This window comes from Ailuropoda melanoleuca, chromosome 12 (genome assembly GCF_002007445.2).
Source record: "Ailuropoda melanoleuca isolate Jingjing chromosome 12, ASM200744v2, whole genome shotgun sequence".
Classification (NCBI taxonomy): Eukaryota; Metazoa; Chordata; class Mammalia; order Carnivora; family Ursidae; genus Ailuropoda; species Ailuropoda melanoleuca.
In genome coordinates this window covers 79702748-79726620 of record NC_048229.1, presented here as the reverse complement: position 1 = coordinate 79726620, position 23873 = coordinate 79702748, and the positions used below count along the sequence as shown (strand labels likewise).

The 23873-nt window shown below is 54.6% G+C and overlaps 1 protein-coding gene across 6 annotated transcripts in view; it reads left to right on the top strand.

Moving 5' to 3' along the window:
• The window catches only part of FBXO31 (F-box protein 31), a 42540-nt gene that overhangs the window by 9902 nt on the left and 8765 nt on the right, over positions 1-23873 (top strand). The window contains exons 2-7 of one of the 6 annotated variants that reach the window (XM_019803632.2): positions 2322-2393; positions 5645-5731; positions 11746-11822; positions 13506-13622; positions 17285-17452; positions 18065-18139. In XM_019803632.2, the coding sequence (XP_019659191.2) occupies positions 2322-2393; positions 5645-5731; positions 11746-11822; positions 13506-13622; positions 17285-17452; positions 18065-18139 (596 nt within the window). The remainder of the gene's footprint in view (positions 1-2321; positions 2394-5644; positions 5732-11745; positions 11823-13505; positions 13623-17284; positions 17453-18064; positions 18140-23873) is intronic. The other 5 variants (XM_019803640.2, XM_034672504.1, XM_019803644.2 and 2 more) reach the window with 5 other exon arrangements.

Here is a 23873-nt window from a genome sequence, read left to right as displayed (position 1 = left end):
CATTGCTTCTGTCAGGTTGGAGTGTGCGCTGGACTCTGATCCAAAAATCATAAGCTGGCTCACCAGCCTTCACAGCCTGGGCCCAGAGAAATGACTAAGCAACAAAATGCATGCCTCGCAAAGGCCGGGGTAGACCTCAGGTTCCGTCAGCCACAGGAGCGCACCTGGATGCGTTTCCAGGGCTGTGCCCCATATCCAACCATTGGCACCGAGAGTCATGGTGTCTTGCCTGCAGCACTGCACATTATTACAAAGGAGAGGACCCCTGCAGTCACCCCACTTCATCAACGAGGCAGTAAGAGACTGTCCTTGTCTGTTACCGCAAGCACCAGCAGCGTGCTGGAACTGAGAAAGGGAGCTGTCCTTTCACAGCCGCCCTGGAACGAACCGGTGCACCGATGTCGTTATGCGGTAACAGTTCTGAAGTGCGTTGCTTGCACAAGAGAAAGTCGAAGTGCATTTATGGCGAGCCAGTGTAGTGACTGCTGACCGGGTGTTTCAGGAGGAGCCACTTGGCCAGCATGGGCGTCACGGAGCCAGCAGGAGATGGCGAAGAGAGTTTGTATAGAGCAGAGTGCTTCTCAGTGAGACGGGTAGACCAGTTTTTCCGGTGTGTTCTGCCGACCAGGGCGAGGGTGGCCCGTTCAGCTGGTCCACGGGTGAGGCGGGGTTTGGACAAGCTGTGTTCTCTCTGATGCTGGGGACCCCTTGCATGCGGGTGTTGCTGTGTCCCTGCCCCAGATGCACAGACGGCGTATTTCATCTGTCTGTCCTCACAGGCTCCTACGACTTGCATTATCCTCCAGAATGGAGTCCACATTTCTTCTTGGCAGCAGGATAAAACATATGCTTTTTATTTTTTTGCCTGATAGTGAGCAAGGCCATGATTTACATCTTATGAGTCTTTAATGTCATGTCTGTTCCTCAGCAGAGGTGGTAGGGAAAGCGGGGATTCCGTGGGCAGGCCCTGTCGGGAGGGACACTCGCCCCAAATACCTTCTCCCCTCTGTGCCTCTGGAGCTTTGCTTTTGTGTACTGTTGGAATCCCATCAGTTCATAAAAGCGTTAGGGCTAGTAATAAAAGACCAGACCAGACCTTGCGAGGATTTAGGCACCATCAGGAGTGACACGTGAGGGGACGGCACTCGGCCACTACTGGCCACACTGCATGAATCCACGTTTCGGACGGACTGCTGAGATGCCAGCCCTGCCCAGCTTTGGCGTCCCTTCCTGTGATGAAGCACAGTGCTGGTCACGGAGGTGGCTGTCCTGGGAAGCCCCAGCTGAACGCCTGCACCCCGGATGAGCAGAGAGAGCCCTGGTGGCGATGGTGTGAGGGCCTGGGCAGCGGGGGCTCTGCTCACCACTATGAGGTGCCCCTTCCAGGCTTCAGCTCTGGGTCCCGCACCACAAGCTCTGCTCCTTCATGCAGGCCACGGGCCTCTCTGCACGTTTTCTTGCTCACTGAAATGGGTGAAGACAGTAGCAGCTGTCAGGCCTGACAGCGGTGCCTGGCCCGTGCAGAGCTTGGTAGCAGGCAGGTGCAGTCACTGTTAGCTCTTGGCCCTCCAGGCAGTTGGATTCCTGGTGATTACTTCAGCATGGTGCTTTCCTTGCAGAGCCTCGCTGGGACCCGACCTGAAGGACCCGAGGTTTCAGCTGGGAAGCTGGGGTGGGTGACTTGGAGAAGTGGGGTGGGGTAGAGATAGGGAGGAGGAAGCAGGAGGGTGCCCTTAGCCGGGTGAGTGTGAGGACAGGGAGGTGGGGAGGGCATCCAGGATATCCGTCGCTGGCTGGGGTCTAGGGGGCCTGATGCCAAAGGGATGTGGGTGTGCAGCTCCTCCTTCCAGACCCTCACCCAGGCTCTCGCCCAGGTCTCCCCTCACGGGCTCGTGGCTTTGTTTCATAGAACCAGTAGCCTGGTGAGCCATGCAGTGTGGGTTTAGGGGGCCTTCGTGAGACCCTGACACCAAGGATGATCTTATTTCCATGGGAATATTGCTGTTTCCTGACCATTGAGTTTGTGCCATACTCTCTTCGTAAGCTGGGGATTGTCTGATTTGGGGTTTGTGCAAGTTGGCTTCTGAAGCTTATCGCGTTAGCGTGGATTGTTGTTTTGTCAAGTGTGGTCTAAACATAGAATCATGGCCTCACCGGTGAGTGTCGGTCCTGACTGTGTGTGGAACGGCGAGGGACAGACTCCGCCTTGAAGACAGGGCCAAGGCTTTGGCATGCACCGTCCTTCCCCGCCCTCTGTCTGTCTGTTTCTGCTGCCTCGTGACTTCTTGACTGTGATCTCCAGCAAATGTTTCTTGTTGCAGAGTATGGCGTTTGTGAGAACCTGCGGAAGCTGGACATCACGGGCGTGTCTTGTAGAGACGTCTATGCCAAGCGTAAGTGAACCTGTTACCGGCCATGGTCCCCTGTGTTCAAAGGCAGAAGCAGAGTGAGCACCCTCGATGGGAGTGCAAAGAGTGTGAGCCACAGCCCACAGCTGCCTCTCGACATCTTCTGAGAGTTGTAGCTGGCGCTCCATGGACGGCGCTGGGAGCAGCAGCCCTGACACGAGGGGGTCTCATCTCCATCTCTGGTGGTGTCCCGTCCTTATTTTTCAGCCCGTCACAGATAATGGTGTCTTCTATTAGGTGTGTAGAACCCTTAGATCTGAAAAACGTGGCTGCACTGGGAATAACCCTGGGGTATTTCCAGAGGCATCCCTTTCCCTGGATCTTGGGGCTGCAGCCTGAGGGGCACATGGACAGCAGCTTCCCTGGGAAGTGTGGCCACTCCTGCAGGCTTCCATGGCCACTTGCCTGCAGCCCCATGTCAGGCTCCCCCTTCTGGGGCTCCATCTGCCCTGCAGCCTCTTGTCCCCATGTTGAGCCCCCCAACCCCCATTTCTTGTTCTCCGCTCCTTTGCTTTGCAGAGTCACCAGTGACACACCCTGTCTGAGTGCTCCGAGTGCCCCTAGCCCCAGATGTCTTTCCTCGGTGCCCATTTAGTGTGAGGCTATGAAGATCTCTGTTCACACTGACACCACCCAGGAGCTGCACCCCGGCACCGACCTGCAGGGAGCAGCCTGTGGGTTCACCCCTCGGCGCTGCTTTGTGCAGTGTTAGCGCCCCGGGGCTGGGGATCAAAGAACAGAGTAAGAGACGATGGGGACCGGTTCTCTTTGGCCTGAAGTGGACTGTTTACTGCTCTTAAAAGGACCTTAAGGGGGTGCCTGGGTGGCTCAGTCAGTGAAGCATCTGCGTTCGGCTCAGGTCATGATCCCAGGGTCCTGGGGTTGAGCCCTGAGTCGGGCTCCCTGGCTCCCTGCTCAGTGGGGAGCCTGCTTCTCCCTCTCCTCATGCTCAATCAATCAATAATAAATAAAATAAGACCTTAAAAAGACCTTAAGATTTCATCTTAAAACTGTCTTGGTAGATTTCGTGTTTCACATTCTTTTGAAATGTTCTCCACTGAAAGCAGAGGCGGTGGCACTCCTTCCTAAACGCCTCCCCCGGGAGTGGGAACACCTCCGATTCAGGACTGAGGGGGAGGCGGGTCGCGGAGAGCCAGCTGAAGCCCTGGCCAGCCCCTCCAGGGTCTGGGTACGCCGGCTGCAGCCTCTCCCCGTGCCCCTCTTTTTAGCGGGTCTGTCACTCAGGTTCTCCCGCTGAGATGCCCCTCCTTCATGTGGCCGCAGGGAAGCATGGGGTTTCCATGTAGGGCCGGCTCCTCAGGAGACACTGGCAGTGCTCCCTCCTCGGATGTGGCCGATTTTGTCGTCCCGTCAGTTCCTTGCCCCATCAGAGGCTTCTCTCCACATTGTGATTGTGGCAGCTTGGGGTTGGGAGGTGGTGGTTCCGAGTAGGCTTTGCTCACACTGGGGAGCTCTCCTGTCAGCAGGCTGGAGGTTCTTCATGGCCCTTTCTCTGGGGGGGGTCAGTGTGCTCCCGACCTGCACAGCTCCTGGGGGCTCCGCCGTGCCCTCTGCCCTGCCGTGCCCAGCCCCCCACTTTTCCCTGCCCTCCAGAGGCCTTGCCTTGGGCTTCATCATCCTTGCCCCAGCTACCATGCCCAGCTCGGCAGTTGCCTCCTGACCCTGTCCTTGGCCTTGGCCCCCAGAGCAAGGCTGGCTATTCAGGACCTGTTAGCTGTTGCTTGCCTGTGCTTTCTTCTCCTGCCTCTGCTCCACCTTCCACTGACCCAGGAAGACGTATCTCAGGGGACACGGGTCTGGGGGGCTGTAGTGGTCCCATGTCCTGAAAGCCTGATCTCTTCCTGTCTTCTCATCTCCACAGCAAGACAGTGCTTCTCTGCAGCCTGCAAAGCCCAGATTCCAGAGGCAAAAAGCCACTTCTGCCCCTGCTTTCCCCCTTCCATTCTGTGGGTGCCCACGTGGCTTTGGCTCCCCCCTTGGTTCCTCCATGCTTGCCCAGAACTCAGTATCGTAAATACAGCCGGAGTGTGGAATTGGAGGGACTTACGCTGGCCGACAGCATTGGTGTTGGAGCAAGACCCAGTTCTGTCCAAACAACCTGTGTGTATGTGCACATGAAACACAGGTGTCCTGGCTTTTCTGGATGGTCAGCTGGTTTCTAGGAGTATCCACTATGTCAGGTTTTATGACTGGACTGCTTGCGTTTGTTAGGTCGTTGGACAATACCACCTGAAAGCAACTTGAAGGCAGAATTCTCTTTAGGAGTTTAGGAGTAAGCATTCCGAACAGCACCTGGAGGAAGGCAGGCGCTGACACCTGCCAGGTGTGGGGCAGACGTGGGAATTAAGGCCCCGTGGAGCTCAGCTCAGTGATGCTGTCCTGCGGAGCACAGGCGGGCAGGCAGGTGGGCAGTGACTGTGAGCAGCAGATGGCGTGGCCGGGGGGAAGCTGGGGGTGGACGAGGGAGCGGGGACAAGGACAGGGTGAGGTGAACATGCTTGCATGTGCATCTGGGATGCTGGGGACATGGACAGGCGCAGGAAGACACGTGGAGATTGCTTTTCAGAATCTTGACCCCTTAAAAATGGTTGCAAAATCCACAGAATGATTACCTTACTCAGTGTCTGCAAGTGTTGAATCTGGCCCAGTCAGGGCCAGCTTCCGTTTTCATGTTCACGGTGCAGGAACCGTGTTTTTGTGAATTTGCTCCAAAGGCCTCATCTGGGAGAAAATTACTTAGCTTTTGGAATGGGTGGTGGCGGAAAATCAAGGTTGGTTCCTGGCATAGACGGGTTCAGGAGTAAGGTGGCCCGAGTTCGGAGGCAGGCAAACATTGCCCTTAATCAGATACCACACACGCAGCAGAGGTCATGGAGAATGCCAGGTGCACGGGAGAGACCGCAGGCAGGCACAGGGGTTCCCAAAACATCCCCTAGCCACCACCTCGGCTCTCCCCGCTCCGTGTGCTCCCTTGATCTGTGGCCGTCGAGAAAGCAGGGTCCCGAGCTTTCCCGTCTTCCTGAGTTTTTGGTGTGGCTCTTGGTTAAAGGAAGACAGGTCACCCTGGCAAATGCTTGCATCCTAAGGCCCTGGGGGCTGCATGTGTAACGGGAAGTGTCCGCCGTCCGTGAGGGAGGGTGTTTCAGTCATGGAAACTGTTCGTACCATCCTGGAAGCAGAGCCATCTTTACCCTTTCCCTGCTGTGTCTGTTCAGGTATAAACCCTCGTGTGAAGTCGGGACGTTTCATGAAAATTCTTCCCGATTACGAGCACATGGAGTACAGAGATGTTTACACCTGCCGTACGTACCTCCTGCTGGCTTTGGCTTTTGTGGGCGAGCACGGCCGAGAAGCTGCATGGAGAGGGACCTCTAACTCCGGGCACAAGGACTGCTTGGGTGTTACGAGCGAGCTGCCCTCCTTGGCTTTTGCTGTTTTCTTACCTTGGCTGTTTTCTGTGGCTCAGCCACAGCAGAGGCCACACCTGAGCTGTGGCCCCGGGTTGGCTGCACACGTGGGCCGGGATTCCACAGCAGCTTTGGGGTTTTTGGGTAGTACCAACAAGACCACTCTGTTGATGCACGTTTTAGTATTTATCGTTTGTTGAGGCTGAGGGGAGAGGACAGGATAGAAGCCTTAAAACACTTCTCCAAAATCAACTGTAAGTGGTTTGTTTCTAGATTTCATTAGTCACATTGTAACAGCATACGTGAATTTAAAAAATCATACAGCATACCCACACTGGGCAGAAGTGAGTAGCACCACTTGATTATTTAGAACCTGATTCCCCTCTCGATTGGCATTACTTGAGTCTGGAAGTTTCCCTGGGCCGTACTGTACACATCTCTGCTGTTAGGCTGAGCTGAGGTGGAAAGTGAATGTCTGTTGTCAAAAAGACATCACACATACCCGCTTGCACTAAAGGCACTTTTACATTCCGAGGACACGGCACCACTCCCTTGTTCTCCCACCGCTCTGAACCCTCCACGTGTCTGTGTTGCCTGGAGCAGATCTGCTCCCGAGTTCCCGCAGATGCACAATTTCTAACAAACCTAATGGGAGCAGAGGAAGTGAAGTTGCTTATGGGATCGCTCCTGACCCGTCAGACTGTGGGCACACAGCCACAGTGTTTGCTGGTCCCGTGGAGACCATCCTGGCGCCCGTGTGGAGACGCCTGGACCTAGCTAGTGTGCTTCAGGGTGTGTGCAAGGACTGGACGCAGCTCCTGACAACGCCCACCTTGTTCTTGTCATCAGGCCCAGAGCCTGACCTGCTCGAGTGCAGACCAGTGACAGGGGGTGACGGGGGCTTGTTGGGAGCGTGTATGAGCAGGCGTGAGGAGCTGGCTGGGCTGTCAGGGGGGTCGGAAGGCATGACCTGGGTTCTTTCTGAACCCTCTTGGAAGTTACCTCTGGCACATTGTGTCCTAGGTTGACCCACCCTCCTGCTTAGCAGTCAGCAAAGGTGCCTCATCCAGCCCAGCCTTCCAGAAATGTCCACTGTGATGACTGGCATGTGAGGGACCTGGCACTATTTCTGTCTCCCTTACCCACTTGCCCTGTTCCTGGAGCTCTTGAGACCCCGTGTTCCCTGGTCCCCTGGTCCCCTGGTCTCTCTGATCTCTGCTGACCAGAGACGCTCAGCAGCCTCAAGCTGAAGACAGTGCCCTGGGGAGAGGCAGGTCAGCCCGTCTAAAGCTGACCTTTGAGGACCTTTGTGGCCCCACTGAGCTGCTTGGCTGTGTCACTTCTGCCTGTTTTGTCAGGCCGCATGTTGTTGCTGGTACTCTTGGCAGTCCGTGTCTGTAAGGCGCTGGGAGTGTCGCAGCGGGTGCCTTGCGTTAATCACGTAGCTAATACATGGCCTTGCGTGTGAACTGATAGTAACAGTCCATAACCACAGGGCTCTGGGTTTTGAGGTTGCCATCCAGAACTCTGGCGGTGCTCCCAATAGCTCTAGTAGATACAGGGAGTTCGACGGAACTTCACGCACCTCTTGTGAGGAGATGGGTGGGCCACTTTTAATGCTCGGGCATAGATGCCGGGGCGTTCAGCTGCACAGGTGGAGTCTGACCAGAAGGCTTCACAGTCCAGTCCACCCGGTGGGGCTGGGAACACACACAGGGTGTCCTGAGGAAGGGGGAGACCACTGGGACGTCCAGAAACTGGAAGGTGTCCTGGAAAGGGCAGAGGGCACCAGCGGGAAGTGCGTCTGGGAGATGGAGACCGCCTGCCCATTACCTGGCCGAATTCCTGGAGCCTGTGGGATGTATTCTTCCTGATCCTGTTCTGGGTGTTGATTCTGTATGGTGCAATTTGACTCAATTCCTGTCTAGTTCTATTGGGTTTTGATGGAGTTTTTGGGGTTTCCTACATACAGTGTCATGTTGCCTGCAGACAGTGACAGGTTTCTTTCCAGTTTGGACGCCTGTTATTTTTCTTGCCTGATTGCTCAGGCCAGGACTTCAGTACTGTGTTGAACACAAGTGTCCAGGGTGGGCATCCCTGCCTCGTTCCTGACCTTAGAGGGAAAGCTCTCAGCTTTTCCCCATTGAGTATGTCAGCTGGGGCTTTCTCATATATGGCCTTCATTATGTTGAGGTATGTTCTTTCTAGACCCATTTTGTTGAGAGTTTTTTTCATAAGTAGATACTGAATTTTATCAGATGCTCTCCGTCTATCGAGGACATCTGATTTTTATCCTCATTTTGTTAAGGTGCTGTTACCACACTGATTTGTGGATGTTGAGCCATTCGCTTTATCCCCGGGATAAACCCCATTTGGTTATGGTCAGTGATCCTTTTAACATACTGTGGAGTGGGGTCTTGTATTTTGTTGAGGATTTTTGCATCCACGTTCATCAGGGACACTGGCCTGTTGTTCTCAGTCCTTGTGGCCTCCTTTTGGTATCAGGGTCCTTCTGGCCTGAAGAAGTGAGTTTGGACATGTCCCCTCTGATTTTGTTTTTATTCACCAGAAGGTACTAGCAAGTGGCAGGAGATATGTTAGTTCCCTTTACGATCATCTTTTGGGCGAGAGTGACGTGTGGGACACCCATCGCCCGAAATCCCTGCTCTGCAGCCTCAGATGGTCATTCCGGAACGACTGAGGGCCGTGCCAGCGGAGGGCCAGTGGTCCTGTGTGTGGGCCACAGCGGCCGTGTGTGGGACCGCAGGGGAAGAGAGCCAGCTCCCCTCCCACGCTGCGCTGAGGACAGTCAGAGCTTTTGGGTTTGGTGCTTGTCATGTGCCAGGAGTTTCCCGCTTGCATTCCTAAGTGGCCTTCCCGCTGGCAGATGGGAATTCACTGGCACTGACTAGGACGGGGCATTTTCCCGCTAGCGCCTGAGCGGAGAGGTCCCTTAGCTCCGATGATGTCCCCCATTCTGGGGAACAGGGCGGGTGTCTTAGAGCTGAGAATGTTTTGTTTTTCTGGATACAGCCACACTGACCTCGGGGACCAGTGGCGGGAACAGCCTGCGAGCTACCTTGTTTGGAATAAATACGAATTATTCTGAAAGGCCCGAGTCCTGCCTTCTGGGGCTGAGCAGCAGTTTCCTCGATTGTCACAGGTCTCAGAATTCTCTCGCGTTGAGGCTCTCTGCACCTGGGAACTGAGGTGCCGTGTCCTAGTGCCCATGACCGTAAAGCACCTGAAGGGTCTAACAGTCGCCTCCATGTCTCAGATCCCCTGCGCAGTCCCCTGATCCTCTTCTTCTCTCCTGACCCGTGGCTGTTTGGAAAACTTGTGGGGAGGGCTCTTCTGCAGGTCAGAAGCCCCTCTGGGTCTGGGGAGCGCCTTGTGCCGGGACGTCTCAGCCAGGCCCTTCCTCTGCCCGTGCGGGGTCAGGCAGAGGGTCCAGTGGGAGCCTGAGGGAAAGTGCCTGAACACGTGCACACCCCTTGTGTCGTTCAGTGGCCGGCCTTCCCATCCGGGCCCCGGGCGTTCGGGGGTAACTCTGTAACTCCGGCCCTCCTCCTGGTGTGGGCACCCAGAGTTCGTGTGTGACTCAGGTGGACACCTTCGGCCTGGAGGCACCCTGGGCTCATGGTGGACTCGGTTCTGGATGGCTGTGGTTTTTACAGTGTATGTCCTGAAACACAGACCTTACATTTGCACAAGGAAAGGGCTCGTCTCGCGCAGCGGTTAGCTCAGAGGTTCCCTGCTTGCAGCCCACCCGGTGATGCTGTCTCTCTCCCCGACCATCTTGAGGTGGTCCCAGGCTGAGCAAGCCACTGTGGTGCTCGCAGAGGCCATGAGGGGCACAAGGATTTTTCTAACACGTGGAGAGCTTATGCACCCAGTGTGTGCTGCCACTCCAAGCAGACAGCTGGGGGGCAGTGTTTTTATTTCAAAGAGCTGTAGCTTTTTTTTTTTTTCTTTTAAGATTTTATTTTTTTTATTATTTATTTGACAGAGATAGAGGCAGTCAGCGAGAGAGGGAACACAAGCAGGGGGAGTGGGAGAGGAAGAAGCAGGCTTATAGCAGAGGAGCCTGATGTGGGGCTCGATCCCATAACGCCGGGATCACGCCCTGAGCCGAAGGCAGATGCTTAACCGCTGTGCCACCCAGGCGCCCCAAAGAGCTGTAGCTTTTAAAGCAGAACCGGGAACTCTCCTTTCAGAATTGCCAAGAGTCCTGCATGTTCTTTGAGCAGTCTAGGGGCTCTGAGACCATAGACTGATTTGGAAAGAACCAGACCATTGCTAGCTGTCAAGCTGGGGGCTAGGGGACACAAGAGGGGACGGTCCTGCTGAATGGGCCCATTTATGTTACTCTGCAGTATTTTATCATGAAAATTAAAAAACCTACCAAAAAAAAAAATGGAGGGGATTATAGAGCAAACACCCAGTTAGTGTCACCAGATCCTACAACCCTCAACATTTTATTATCACACAGTTGTCTGTCTGTCCATCTCTCCAACATTCCACCTTATTTTTTTAAACATTTCAGAGTTAAGTGCCAGATACTATCATATTTTACCCCTAAACCCTTGAGTGTATACACATCCCTGTCTGGAGTCCATTATTTGCTTAGGGTTCCTGATCCTTATTGTTTATTAAACACAAAACCCATCAGGGTCTGACCATAAAAGAACCAGACTGAATTTACTGTGCATCTTGTAAACCAACTCAGAAGATAGCACACGGGATGAACGGCAGGTGTCTGGGAGACAGCACATGCTCGTTTAGACACCTGTGTTCCTAGGTTGACAGCTCGGCTATCTGTGGTTGCCGGCCAGCTGTCTGCATACTTCAGAGGCCTGGGCTGCTCTGGCCTCACTTTCCTCGTCCCTGTACCCCCCCCGGACCAACGTGCACACCTGATAGCTGCCATCGCGTCTCCGGGTCCCACTTGTGCCCGCTGGCCGGGCTCCCTTCCCACAGAACGGTGTGATCGTGCAGCTCCGGTGCTCCAGCCCATCCCTGGCTCCCACTGTGCCTTTGCCAGGGATGCATTTACCCCAAGGAATGGGGTCCTGCAGTTAACATAGGCTGCAAAGTCCCAAGATCTGCCGCCAGTAAGCTGGAGACCCAGTGCACCTGAGGGTGCAGTTGGGGTCTGAAATCTGGCAGGCGCAACACCCTGGAAGAACCTGTGTTTGTTTCAAGTCCCAAGTTAGAAAAGACTGATGTCCCAGCTCAGTCAGGCAGGCGTTCCTTGCTCGTGGAAAAGCCCTTTCTTTCCAGCTGTGAACTGACTGGACGAGGCCCACCACAGCAGGGAGAGCGAGCAGCTTTACTCGGTGCACCCAGGGTAGCGTGAGACCAGATGTGTGGTCAGGGTCACGGCTGGTACCTGCTGCTGGGACCGCGCTGTCGGGCTTGCGCGCCCAGCAGGGGCAGGCAGTCCACTCCAGTGGTGATTTTTAGTCTACTTGCTTTGTAGACACACTTCAAGTACAGATGCCAGGTCCTAGCATTAGGAGAACCTAGTCCCCATCTGCCTTTGTCCCTAGGGAAGCGGCGTCCCCGTCTCTGACTCCCTCGGTGACGGGAGGCTCACCACCTTACGAGGGTGCTCACCCTGTGTCTTTCAAGGCAGAATTATTGGCACTGGTCACTCAGGGCCTGGGTTCCATAGCGGCCCTGTTGTCTGTCTTGTTAGGGTTTTGAAAGGCATTTCCCTTCTTAGAACTTTAGAAACTTTTTAAGCGATCTGCTCCACCTTTATGTCCAAGGCTTTTTTCCCAGCTGTCGTGAGTAGTTTATCCGCAGTTCCTGGCTTCTCATCTCGCCCTTCCCCTTGTGTCACTGTGGAGTGCAGACTGGCTGGCTCCAGCACGAAGACCTGCTCTCTCTCTCTCTCCCTGCAGTGCTCCATCGGTACAGACACATTCTGGGACTGTGGCAGCCAGACATCGGGCCCTACGGGGGACTGCTGAACGTGGTGGTAAGTCCGAGAGCATGGTGCGTGGGTCTTTGCGTACTTCTCCCAGAGGGGCAAGCCCGCTGTCGCCCGCGTGGTATGGCGATTGTTGGGGGCCAGAGGCTATTCTGTGATTGGCTCTCAGCCTTCTTTCTGTGTCCTGATGAGCCCCTGGTTGCCATGATGGCGTCTTCCCTCCTCTATCCTGGTCCTTGCTCATGCCCACGGGACACCTGGTTTTGGATTGTGCACTAGTTTGTTCTAGTGAGGAGCCCTGGGAGTCTCGGACACTCACCCTCTGGCCCTCGGGGCCACATGGAATCATAGCAGGTGCCCCGTCGCTGTGCCCCGAGGCGCACCCCGGCTGTGTGTGTGAGCGCTTGCCCTGTGAGAAAGACAGTTCAGCAGCCATGGCGGCCTCGGAACCAGGTTGGGCCTCAGAGTGAAGTCGAAGGTGGGGCTGTGAAGCCCCAATTTTAAAGCTTTTCTCACCCACCGCAGTAATACTGGGGTCAGCCAGTGCCCTTGATGGGTGGGAGCACCAACAGTGGGAACTTTCTGGGAGACCGTATTTCCACCATCTGAGAGCATCTCCCCACATCTCCCTTTATCACTTACTCTCTTAGCTTCCAGGGGGCACCATACCAATGACCGCACACCAGGTGGCATAAAACGTATTCTGTTGCTCTTCTGGAAGCCCGACGTCCCCGGTCAGCATGCCCGACGTCCTCAGTCACTGTGCCCCACGTCCTCAGTGTTCCTGACGTCCCCAGTCACTGTGCCTGTTGTCCCCAGTCAGCGTGCCCGACGTCCCCAGTCAACGTGCCCAGTGTCACCAGTCATCGTGCTTGGCGTCAGCAGTTCCTGACGTCCCCGGTCAGCATGCCCGACATCCCTGGTCAGCGTGACCGACGTCCTCAGTGTTCCTGACCTCCTTAGTCACTGTGCCTGATGTTCTCAGTGTTCCTGACGTCCTCAGTCACTGTGCCCCATGTCCTCAGTGTTCCTGACGTCCTCAGTCACTGTGCCCCACGTCCTCAGTGTTCCTGATGTCCTCAGTCACTGTGCCCCATGTCCTCAGTGTTCCTGACGTCCTCAGTCACTGTGCCCCATGTCCTCAGTGTTCCTGACGTCCTCAGTCACTGTACCTCATGTCCTCAGTCAGTATTCCTGGGCTGAGGTCAAGGTTTGCGCGGTCACCACGCTCCCTCAGAAGACTCTGGGGAACGGTCCTTCTGTCTCTTCCAGCTGCGTGGCCCAGGTGGCCCTCGGCTGTGGCCACACACCTACCTCTGTCTCCGTCCTTGTGTGGCCTCTCCCCTTCTGTGTGTCTCAGACCTCTGTCTGCCTCCCTCTTACAGGGGTTCAGGTGATGGCATTTAGGGCCCGTCTGGATGAGCCAGAGCCGTCTGGCGATCGCCTTCACGTCTGTAAAACCCTTTGTTGCAGCGTCAGGTGATGAGGTTCATAGGCTCCAGGGCTTCAGACACGGACGGCTTTGAGGGCCGTTTGTTAGCCATCAAGATTACAACGAGGAAGAGGGGCCTTACTAGGGAGAGGTGTGGCCAACAGCACCCATCCCAGTGATCCATGTTAACTAACCAGCAGTAGGACTCTGACCTCAGGCCCCTCCTGGTTTCACGTGACACACACAGCCTCACTTCTCTGATCTCCTGCCAGAAATACACAGCCCCATTCTCGTCACAGGCACCTCTTCGCACAGACAGACCGCGAGGACAGGCCCCAGGAGCACTGCCCTCTGCCTTCCAAGTATCAGGCTCACTGAAGGCCAGAAGCACTGACGAGCTGAGAGCCATGGTCCTGGTGAGAACAAGGGCTGGCCAGGAGGACCAGCAGAGCGGGGCTGCCATGGAGGCAGCGCTCTGTCCTGCCAGCAGCCGGACTGAGGTCCCACGGGGGCTCTCCCTGCCAGGCTGCTGCTGAGACCACAGTGTTCCTAGTTTCTGCTGCCTTATCTTCCTGACTCTGGCTGTCTGCCGTTTTCCCGTCCCCTGCTCGCCTGCACTTTTCCCTGCCGTAGCGGACATTGTTAAGGAGTTACGAGCTGGATGATTCCCCTCCCTCAAGTGGGGTCGGGTGGTCAGGTGGACAGGGCGCTCACTGAGGACCACTGGGTCTCTTAGGGATGTGCTGTAGCTCTCTGTCCAAGGTCCCAGTGCTGGGGCTTCCCCCCTCCGTGCCCGGGGAGTTCTCTCAGGACTCTCGTGCCCGGCTGTTGGGAGCTGGATGGCCCAGCATGCTGCGCAGCCTTTACTGGGCTTGGTGAGTGGTTGGAACCTGGGCCCCTCGGCAGGCCCTTGGGCTCGCAGCTCCCTCCTTTCTGGGACTTCGACCCCCGTACTCCAGCCCTGCCAGCCCCTTGAACTCCGATCTCTGTTCGCTCAGGTTAGAACAGTGCCTGGTTCTGCCTGGCCCCCTCTGAGCCCTGGGGTCTGAAAGGTGCTTCTGGCAGGAATCCAGGCGATTTCTGGCAGGGGTCACCTCTCTTTTTTCTCTTCTCTGGGATCACAGCCTTGTGCGGCCTGTTGTCCGGGGTCACTTCGTTGTTCACAGCAGTCCTCATTACTCCACTACAGCCAGGATGTAAGTCTGGCTTTATTTATTTGTTTATTTTTTGGTGACCTTTGTTTTCCTTCTTATTGTGTCTTCTTGAATATATATCAAAGTTTCTGTAAAGCCCGGGACCTCCAGTTCAGTTTACAGTTTTGCTTTTTCCTCTGAATTTTCAGGCGTGGCAGCTGGTGTGCCCACACACGTGGCTGTGGACGCTGCTGCCCCCAGGAGGGTGTCTGGTCTCTGGCCTGGGGTCACAGTCGGCAGCGTGCCTTGCTCTGACCAGATGTGGTGAGGGCCGATCTCGTTCCCGATGGCCCTGTCTGCAGCGTGTACTCACCAGGGCCTGTGTTTCCCCTCACAGGAAAGGGCTACCGAGCTGTGTGCACTGTGGGGCCTGCTTCTTCGGGATCCTGCCCTAGAGTGCTGGCCTCTGCGGCAGCCCTGGGATTCCAGTGCCCCATTGCCCCTCTGCCCAGCCACCAGTGGTCAGGAACCTGGGGCACAGGGGTGGGAGGCCCTGTCCCCTTCGGCTCGCCTCATGTCTCACCTTCTTTTCAGGCTCTCGGTTCTTGTCTTGGGGCCACTGTGCTCCCTGGTGTCTTCAGGGAGGTGGGCACGGACTTCACACCTGGTGTCCGCAGGTGGGGCTGTTTGGTGTGGCCCCTGGGCTCTAGGCAGGAGGAAAGTCTTGTAGTCTCATTTTCAGATGCCGCTCAGTCGCTTGCCTGTCGTGTTTCAGAAGGTAGCTGCTCATTTTTAGTGCTTTACAGGTGTCTGTATCGTAGGATGTGGCACTCTGCTGGGTCTCTGCTGCAGCTACTCACACGAAGCTCCAGGACTGGTGGGGTGGGGGGTGTCTAGGTGCCAGCTGCAGCTGACGCTCCCCTGTGCCCTTTGGGGAGCACACCCAGGTGCTCTGATCTTGCTTTCCCTCTGTTGCACACCCCCGGGCCAGCCAGGAGCCCTGGTCCACAGGACTGGCATGATCGCCTCTCACGAAAGCCACTTCTGGGCCTCGCACGGGCCCCCGGGGACTCTGGGTGCTGTCAGTCTGTATTGTGCTCACCAGGTGGGGTTTTGGACAGGGATGAACACTGCCTCATGTTCTTTATGATTCAGTGGAAACATCCATTAAGAAACAAGCTTTGTGTTTATGCTTTAACATCTCCAGGGAAAGCCTTGCATTTAGCACGTTCCTTGCAGGACAAGCCAGACTGCTCCCAGCGTGGGCAGGCTGCTTTCCGTGCTTCAGGCAGGGAGGGTAGTAATTGTTTTTCTTACTGGCAGTGACTAAAAAGAGTTAAAAAAAAAACCCAAAACTGCAGCTACTGAAAGCAGGGGATTAATTAGGGGAAAATGGAGCCATGAGAAAACAGTGCCAGGTCGCCTTCATCGGTTCGGAGCGGATCCTGCAGAAATGGGTGAGCCTGAGCCCGCCGCCGGGCACCCAGGCTCCCGACTGTGGGGCCGGCCCTTCGGCCTCGGGAACGTGCAGCGTGCTGTGCCTGGGGACCACTCCCTGCGCTGACCCCATCTCCACCGTGGCTACCACGGTGCATTGGAAGAGTGACGGCAGTGCAGATGCCCTCCGTTGCCGAGCACCACCAGCCCCCAGCACCTGCTTCCTCCCCTTGCCTGGTTTTCAGTCATTTTAAAGCAGATCCCAGGCCCGTGCCATTTGTATGTTTGTACTTCCTTGTGGTTCTTTAAAGAACACGGGTGTTTTCCTGCACGTGGCCTTGTGCTTACGCCACCATGAAGACATGGTGGGGACACTGCGATGTGGCCTGAGGCCGGGTCCACGTCTGTCTCCCCAACGGCCGCAGAGCTGCCGTCACACAGCGGCTTGCTTGGAGCTGGGTCTGTAGCAGCCCTTGCGGGTCTCTGCTGCAAGAAGCAGCCCCCCGTTTCCCCTGCTTCAGACCTGGCATTTCTCTCTAAAAGGCTTGCTTTTAGGTTTAGGTCGAGCTACTTTTTTTTGTTTTTCCTGTTTTTCAACAAAATTTACGTATTTTTTCTTTCGAAATTTTTTTACTGCAGTGTAGCTGGTGCACGATACTACGTGAGTGTCACCTGGTGACACAGTCTGTTACACTGTGCTCACAAGTGCAGCTGACTTACTCCTGTGGCCTATTCTTTGCATAACTGGGAGCCTGTCCCTCTCCCTCCCCTTTGCCCATCTCGCCCAGACCCCCCACCCTGGCAACCATCTCTTTGTTCTCTATATTTAAGCATCTGTTTCTGCTGCTTTTGTTTCTTAAATTCCATGTATGGGTGAAATCATCTGTTTGATTTATTCTACTTAGCATTATACTCTCTAGTTCCATCCATGTTGTTGCAAATGGCGAGATTCCATCCTTTCTGGTGGCTGAGTAGTATTTCATGGTATCTGCACACCCCATCTTCTTCATTCATCCGTCGGTGGGCGCTTGGGCCGTCTGTGCGTCTTGGCTGTTGTAAGTAACGGTGCAGGCATGTATCTCTTATTTACAGCTTTACTGAAGAGTAGCGGACAGGTAAACTCGTAAGGTGCGTGACAAGTACGTCTCAGTGATTGGTATTTGCACGCTCTGCAAGGCTTCCTGCTGTCTCGGATTAGCACATCCTCCATTTCACATGTTATTCTTTCCTTCTGGTGAGAACATTTCGGTTCTGCTGTCTTAGAAGATCTCAGCATTGATGCAGTGTTGTCAGCAACGGTCACTGTTTACAGTTGAGAACTTGTAGTTAACAAGCACTTGGTGGTGTGCTAGATGGGGGCACCGCGATGTTCCCTGGCCCTGAGAGTCTCAGTGGGACTGCTGTGCGGGACGAGGGTGGTCCTCGCGGACAGGGTACGGTGGGGACCTTCTTCCTCGGCACCTCACCCTGAGCCTCGTGTGGACTTGTGCCCTCTCTCCTCTCCGCAGGTGGACGGCTTGTTCATCATTGGCTGGATGTACTTGCCTCCCCACGACCCTCATGTGGACGACCCGATGCGATTCAAGCCCCTGTTCAGAGTCCACCTGATGGAGAGAAAGTCTGCCACGGTGGAGTGCATGTACGGCCACAGAGGGCCCCACAACGGCCACATCCAGGTGAGCGCTTGGGGCCTGAGCTGTGGCAGCCGTGTGCAGGCAAGGGGCTCGGGCTGCTTTGTCCTGCCCAGTCTCAGTGGCAGCCAGGGTCCGGTGCTGGCTGAGTGGCTGTGGTCCCAGCTGCAGACCTGTGTCCACACCAAGCAGTGAGCATGGGGGAAGCCCCACCCTGGGGTGCGTTACCGATGTGCGGGTGCTGTGGGCAGCCCTTTGGAGATTCACTTGCTGGGACCCCCTGGGGATTCTGCGTTCAGTTGGAACTGGTTGTTTTCGTCGTGATTCCTCACTGCCCCCTGGTCTCCTCTTTGCAACTTGGAGTAAGACACTGGTCTCTCATGATGGTTTGGCAGACAGCCACCCCAGTAAGCACGTGTGTTGCCTAACGTGCGACAAAAGCATCGGCCCCTTTTCTCTGCTGTTACGATGTCCTCCTGGGAACACGCACGTGCACCTGCCCCTGAGAAGTGCGTGCGTGCTCAGGGCGGCTCTGAGCTCCCTTCTGTGGCCCGATTCGGTGGCCTCCTGGGCTTCTGTACGGGTTTGTTGGTGCGGGAGAGGCTGATCGTGCGGCCCGTGACTGACTGGTTCCCCTCTTTGTTGTGAACACTCAAGATTGTGAAGAAGGACGAGTTCTCCACCAAGTGCAACCAGACGGACCACCACAGGATGTCTGGCGGGAGGCAAGAGGTGAGCCCGTACCCCTTCTGTTCACATGGCGCAGGCGTGAGGCTAAACGGCTTGACATCACCAGTGTGCCCCCAACGAAGGGCTGTCTCCCCCCGGCTCATGCCGATGTGTGCGTCTGACCCTTCTAGCAGGAAGGGCATCCCGTGTACGTGTCCATGCGCACAGGCTTTCATTCCCTACTGCCCCTCGGAACGAACGAGACCGAGAGAAACTGTTCTCTCTGATCGGCTCTCTTTCGCCCCTTTGGCGAGAGTGTCCATGTGCTGCTGGAGATTTCTTCTTGGATGTGAGTTTGCAGGGAGACCGGGGGGCTATTTTGGAGCCTCTCTGTTCTCTGCACAGATGGGCCTGGGGCTGAGATTTCCAGGTCTTGGCAGTGCAGCAGGGAGGCCTGTCTCTGAACCACACCTGTGAGCTTCTTTGGACTTCCTTTTACTGGCACGGTGATTTCACGGTGCCTTGGAGTGTTCCTTTTCTGAGGATCCAAGTCATACTGCCATTTCAAAACATTCATAAGGAAAACTTGAACTTTTAAAATGCAGGTTGCTTGTTGAGCTTACACATATTTATTGGCTGTGTATTTCCCAGGTTCTGCGTCCAGTAGCTTCCTTGTTAGCCAGATGGCAGGGAGATGTAGCGTAAACCCATACGCAGATATGTCTGCGTCTGAAGAGTGCGCACAGGTGCTCACTGGAGTCCTTCGAAGGTAGATGAGGCCCTGTTTTCTCACGTGCACGGCCTGTTAAGGTGACGATGATGCAGACACATTTTTCATTCACAACACTGGCACTGAAGACTGCAGGTATGGTCACACACACTGCCGGGAACGGCCAGCAGTCCGTATAGCAATGGATGAAAATGACTCCAGACTTTGCTGTAAAAGAGAGAAGGCAAGGGGTCAGCGCTCAGACACAAAGACCGTTTGCTCTTCTTTACTCCTGCTTTTTATCGGTCCTTCAGGACACTCACAAATCCTTATCACTGTTTCTCAAGCACCTGATGTGTGACCAGGGGTCTTACTGAAACCGGGAGGATCTGTTGAAGGGAAAGGATACGATATGCTAATCTGTGGGTTCCAGGAGGTCCGCTAAACGTAGCCTGAGGGACAGTGCCTGCCCCTCTTAGATCACAAGGTGGCTGTTTGGGCTAGGGAAGTTTCCGGAAGGCAACTCCCCGCATCATTCCAGCGGCAGAGTGGTCATGCAGGCCTCGGCCTTCCAAAGGCCTACTCCTTTCTCCAAAACCCAATTGCCCCCAGCGGCCTCCGTGTTACCTTTTAGCAAGCCCGGTATTACGGCCGAATTCACAGTCGGCATTAACCCCAGCAACACACAGCTTACGTGTTTTCAGCGAATAGAAACTCCTCGGCTGCGGACCTTAGAAGGGCCGAATAGTGTATTTCTGGAAATACATATGCTGGGATCAGAAAAAGGTTTCGTAAGCTGCTGTGTGTGGGCTCACTGATTTTGAGGTGGAATGGTATTTTTTCTGATGATAAAAGTACTAACACAAGTCCTTTGTGGAAACTTAAAGAACACGTGCACGCTGGGGGGAGCGAAGCTTTGCTGGCCTCCTGACTGTGGCGTCAGTCTGCGTTTCTGTGACCCTGATGGAGGCTGGAGTTGGGGCGTGGCCAAGGGCTCCCCTGGCTGCTTTTCTGTGACAGGTTTGTTGGTAAACGTCCTCGCTGCTTTCTCTCTCTGGTGCTGGTATGTTTCTAGTTGATTTATAGGAGCTTTGTTTTCACATTAGAGAATCAGTGTTTCAGTGTGAGTTTCAAGTGTTTTTCTGCATGTTTTTGTCTTTTAGTTTGCTTTATGGTCTGTTTTTATCCAGGAGTATTTTTGTTTTTAGTTTTTGCGTAGTCAGAGGTGTCTGTTTTCCCCTGCCGAGCCCATCGGGGGAGGTCGGGTAGGGAGACGCTGCATCGCGGGGCAGAGCAGAGGGAGAACTTGCCGTCTGGCCCCACGGTCACTTTGTCCGTCTCAGCTGCCGGCGTCTCTCGCCTGCTTTTCTGTCTGTCCCTCTCCTGTCTTGCCCCTCAGCCACGTGGGGACAGGGTCTCCTGCTGACTCATGAGTCAGCCAGAAATGTCCTCGCTTTCTCGTGGAGTTTTTCAGATCCGGTGGAATGGCTCCAGGTCCCAGGGAGAGAGGACAGGCCATGGGGGGACATCACCATGTTCCTGATAGCTCTGCGCACAGAGGTGAAAGGCTGAGCCCTGCACTCTGGCTGCCCTGTGCTCTGATGGCTGAGGCTCATTTAAAATTCTGGGGCTACAGGGCGCTCTCAAGGGAACTGAGGGCTCCTGGTGTCAACAGGGCTAGCAGGGGAACAGGGTGGCAACTGCACTCTCCTCTGGGGGAGGAGGGGTTCCTCTCATGCCACCAGGGGTTAGCCTGGTGCTGCGCTGCCCTCTGCTCTCCGAGGCACTGTGAGAGCTTGTGGGGGATGCCCTGGCAGTCCCAGCCCTGGAGGCCGTGCACTCTGAGAAGTACTGGCCCCAGACCCGTTTGGCGTGCTGCTCACGAGGGAACCAGTGAGTCTCCCCCGTTCCCCTGTAAAGGCCACAGCTGCCCTGCAGGTCTCTGCCTGACGCACTGCGTCGCGCTCTCCAGCCTTCCCACTCTCCCAGCCAGCACCGGTCCCGGGGTTTCTGCCTGCCATGTCCACTTTGGAATGCCAGGTCCAGGCTGATGCCTCAGGCTGCGGTGCCCTTGGCCTGCTCCTTATGACGCCTCCGGGTGACCTGTGTGGTTTGCACAGTGCAGCCCTTCTCCTGGGTTCCTGTGAGCAGGGCAGGCGCTCAGGTCTACCCAGACTTGTCTCCCCGGGCCTCCTTCACAGGTGATGGCAAGGCCCAGCCGCCATCTTCCCTGCCCATCCTGTTCCTGTCCAGCCCCCAACCTGAGGCTTCTGGAAAACTGGGACCTGAGGGGAGGAGCAGAGACTGGGAAGAGAGGAAGGAGGGAGGATGGCCAGGCCCCACCCCTGCAATGCTTTGGGCATCCCTTGTTCCTCCTGACCAGGCTTTGGGTCTCTGCTGGCCCTGCTCACAGTGCATTCTGCACTTGGTGGTGACAGAGGCTCAGGCATTGGACTCCTTGACGGACACGCCTTGCTTTTGTTTCTTTGTTGCATGTTGTGAAATGATACCTTCTCACCATCAAACAGGCAATCGTGGGAGCCCCAGCAGGAGCAGCCCCCACACTGTCCTCTGTCATCCCTCCTTTTCTCCAAATTTTGTTTATGTAACTGCGATCTAACGCCATCTAATTTGGGTCTTTTTTTTTTTTTTTTGAAAGCTTTTTAGTTCTTCCAGAAATATTTTCCAGGCTCATTAGAATTCTTTACAAACTTCATTTTTATTTTTTATGTTTTATTTTTTTTAAAGATTTTATTTATTAGACAGAGATAGAGACAGCCAGTGAGAGAGGGAACACAGCAGGGGAGTGGGAGAGGAAGAAGCAGGCTCCCAACTGAGGAGCCTGATGGTGGGACTCCATCCCGGAACGCCGGGATCACGCCCTGAGCCGAAGGCAGACGCTTAACGACGGTGCTACCCAGGCGCCCCACAGACTTCATTTTTAAAGCCTGTTCCATCCGTCATCCATAGGGTGACTGCATGAGTGTCACTGCTCTCTGGCGGTGGGACATGAGGTTTGTGCTCCCTCTGCTGCCCTCCTGACCCTCTGCTCGGGTGACTTGCTCCCTGAGAGCCTCAGTCCTCGTCTGTGAAATGGGGCCATACATTTACCTGCAGACCGCTGCGGGGTTTGGAGGACGGAGTAGGGCCCTGTGTGTGAATGCCTGAGTGCCAGGCTGAGGGCCTCCAGGTGTGTTCCTGTAGCTGCCTGAACTCCGTGCAACACCTTCCCTGGTTTTTGTGTCGTACGAAATGGGATTGCCCGGTAAAAGGCCCTGAAGATGTTCCGAATTCTTGTTATGTGTTGTTAGTTTGCTGTTCCTCATGTACCGCCCACCGGGCTGTGTGAGCCGCCTGCCTCCTGTGCTCCTGCCGGCTTTCGCGCTGGCCCTGGTGGAAGCAAGGCCACCTAGCACGTGGACTCGGGAGTAGCACCGATTCTGTTGCTTCTAACTGGGTAACTTTGGAGAGACTTCTCAAACTCTCCAAGCCCCACACCTCTGTGGAGCAGGGAAGGTGTGAACACCCATGTCCTGGGCCGTCGTGCAGATGCAGGTGATGGTTACACAGTGCCAGCACCTGCTGAGCCAGCTTGGGGAAACTGTTACTCTTGTCCTGTATGTTCTGGGCCCCTGTGTTTTTCCTTGTGCATGCAATTCTCATGAGATAATTTCATAATGAACATATCTCAAAGGTCTTTGTTCTGAGTAATTGGGTCTGGTTGGTATTTCTAATGACTCTGACCTTTTCATGCAAAGTCAATAAGATTATGACTCCTCACAAGCCAGCTTCGGTATTTAGCTCAAGTCCGATTACTCACCGTGGTAACAAAATCCTTGTTTGTTACATTAACTCACTTCCATCTTTATCTCTCAGTTATCTGTTTGATTTTTTAGGGCCTTACTCCATTTGAGTGGAAGGTTTTGGTGAAGTCTAATTTGTCAGGTTTTTTATGGTTATTGTTTTCTGTGTCTTAAAAGACTTTGCCTATCTCTAAGTTGCAAAGAGGCTCCTTTTCAGAAGTTTGGTAGCTTCACGCTGTGTTTGGGTCTGTGGCCCGTCTAGAGTTATTTCTTGTGTGTGGTGTGAGGCAGGGATCATGGTTCCTTTTCTTCGTATGGATGTCCAGTCGCTGGAGTGTCATTTGTGGAAGAGACTGTTCCTTTCCGTTGGGTGGCTTGGATGTATTTGTCGGAAAGCAGCCGACCAGGTAAATGGGTCTGTTTCTGGGCTCTCTGTTTCATTCCATTGATACATTTGTTGACCCTGTTGTTTGTACTACTGTCTTGATTACCGCAGCTTTATAGTAAGTCCTACTGGGAACTGGGGCATGTTCCTGCAGCTTTGTTCTTTTGCGAGATTGCTTTGGACGTTGTGGGTTCTTTCCATTTCCATAAGAATTTCAGAATCGGCTTGTCAGTTTGTACAGAGATCCTGGTGGGGCCGGGACTGTCATGGTGTTGAATCCATGGATGACTTTGCAGAGAATTGCTGGCTTGGTGCTGGTCCTCTGGTCCACGGGCACCTGTATCGTGGTGGTGTCTCCGTTTCCTTCCGGCAGTCCTGTGACTGTCAGAGTAGGGGTCCTGCACATTCTTCCTAATATGTGTTCCCAAGTCACATGTTGTCTGAGGCTGCTGGGAATAGGACTTAAAATTTTTCATTTTCCAACTTCGTGCTGCTGGTATAGAAACTTTCAGTTGATTTGTACATAACGAGCTGTGGCTCCGTGGCTTGCGCTCCGGTCACTGCAGTGAAGGGTTTCTGTGCGTGGCCAGAGTCGGGGCAGGAACGTATTGAAGCAGCCGACGGATTATAGCTCTTTTGGTTTGTTGTTAAGTCGGTTTTGCTTCTGCTTGCAGAGCTACTCTGGATGGTCGTTAGAAACACTGTATTGAGCTGGGAGCTCAGAGCTGTGGATTAATTAAGTTAAATGTGCAGAATCAAGCTATTAAGCACTAGCTCTTCTTCACATTGTTTGATCCCCTAGTGAATGAATGAGCTTTGAGGACACAGTGTTTTTAAAAGCTCCCTTTTCACAAATGAACTTTCTGAACGTGTACTACAACTATGAAGGCCCCTCCCTTG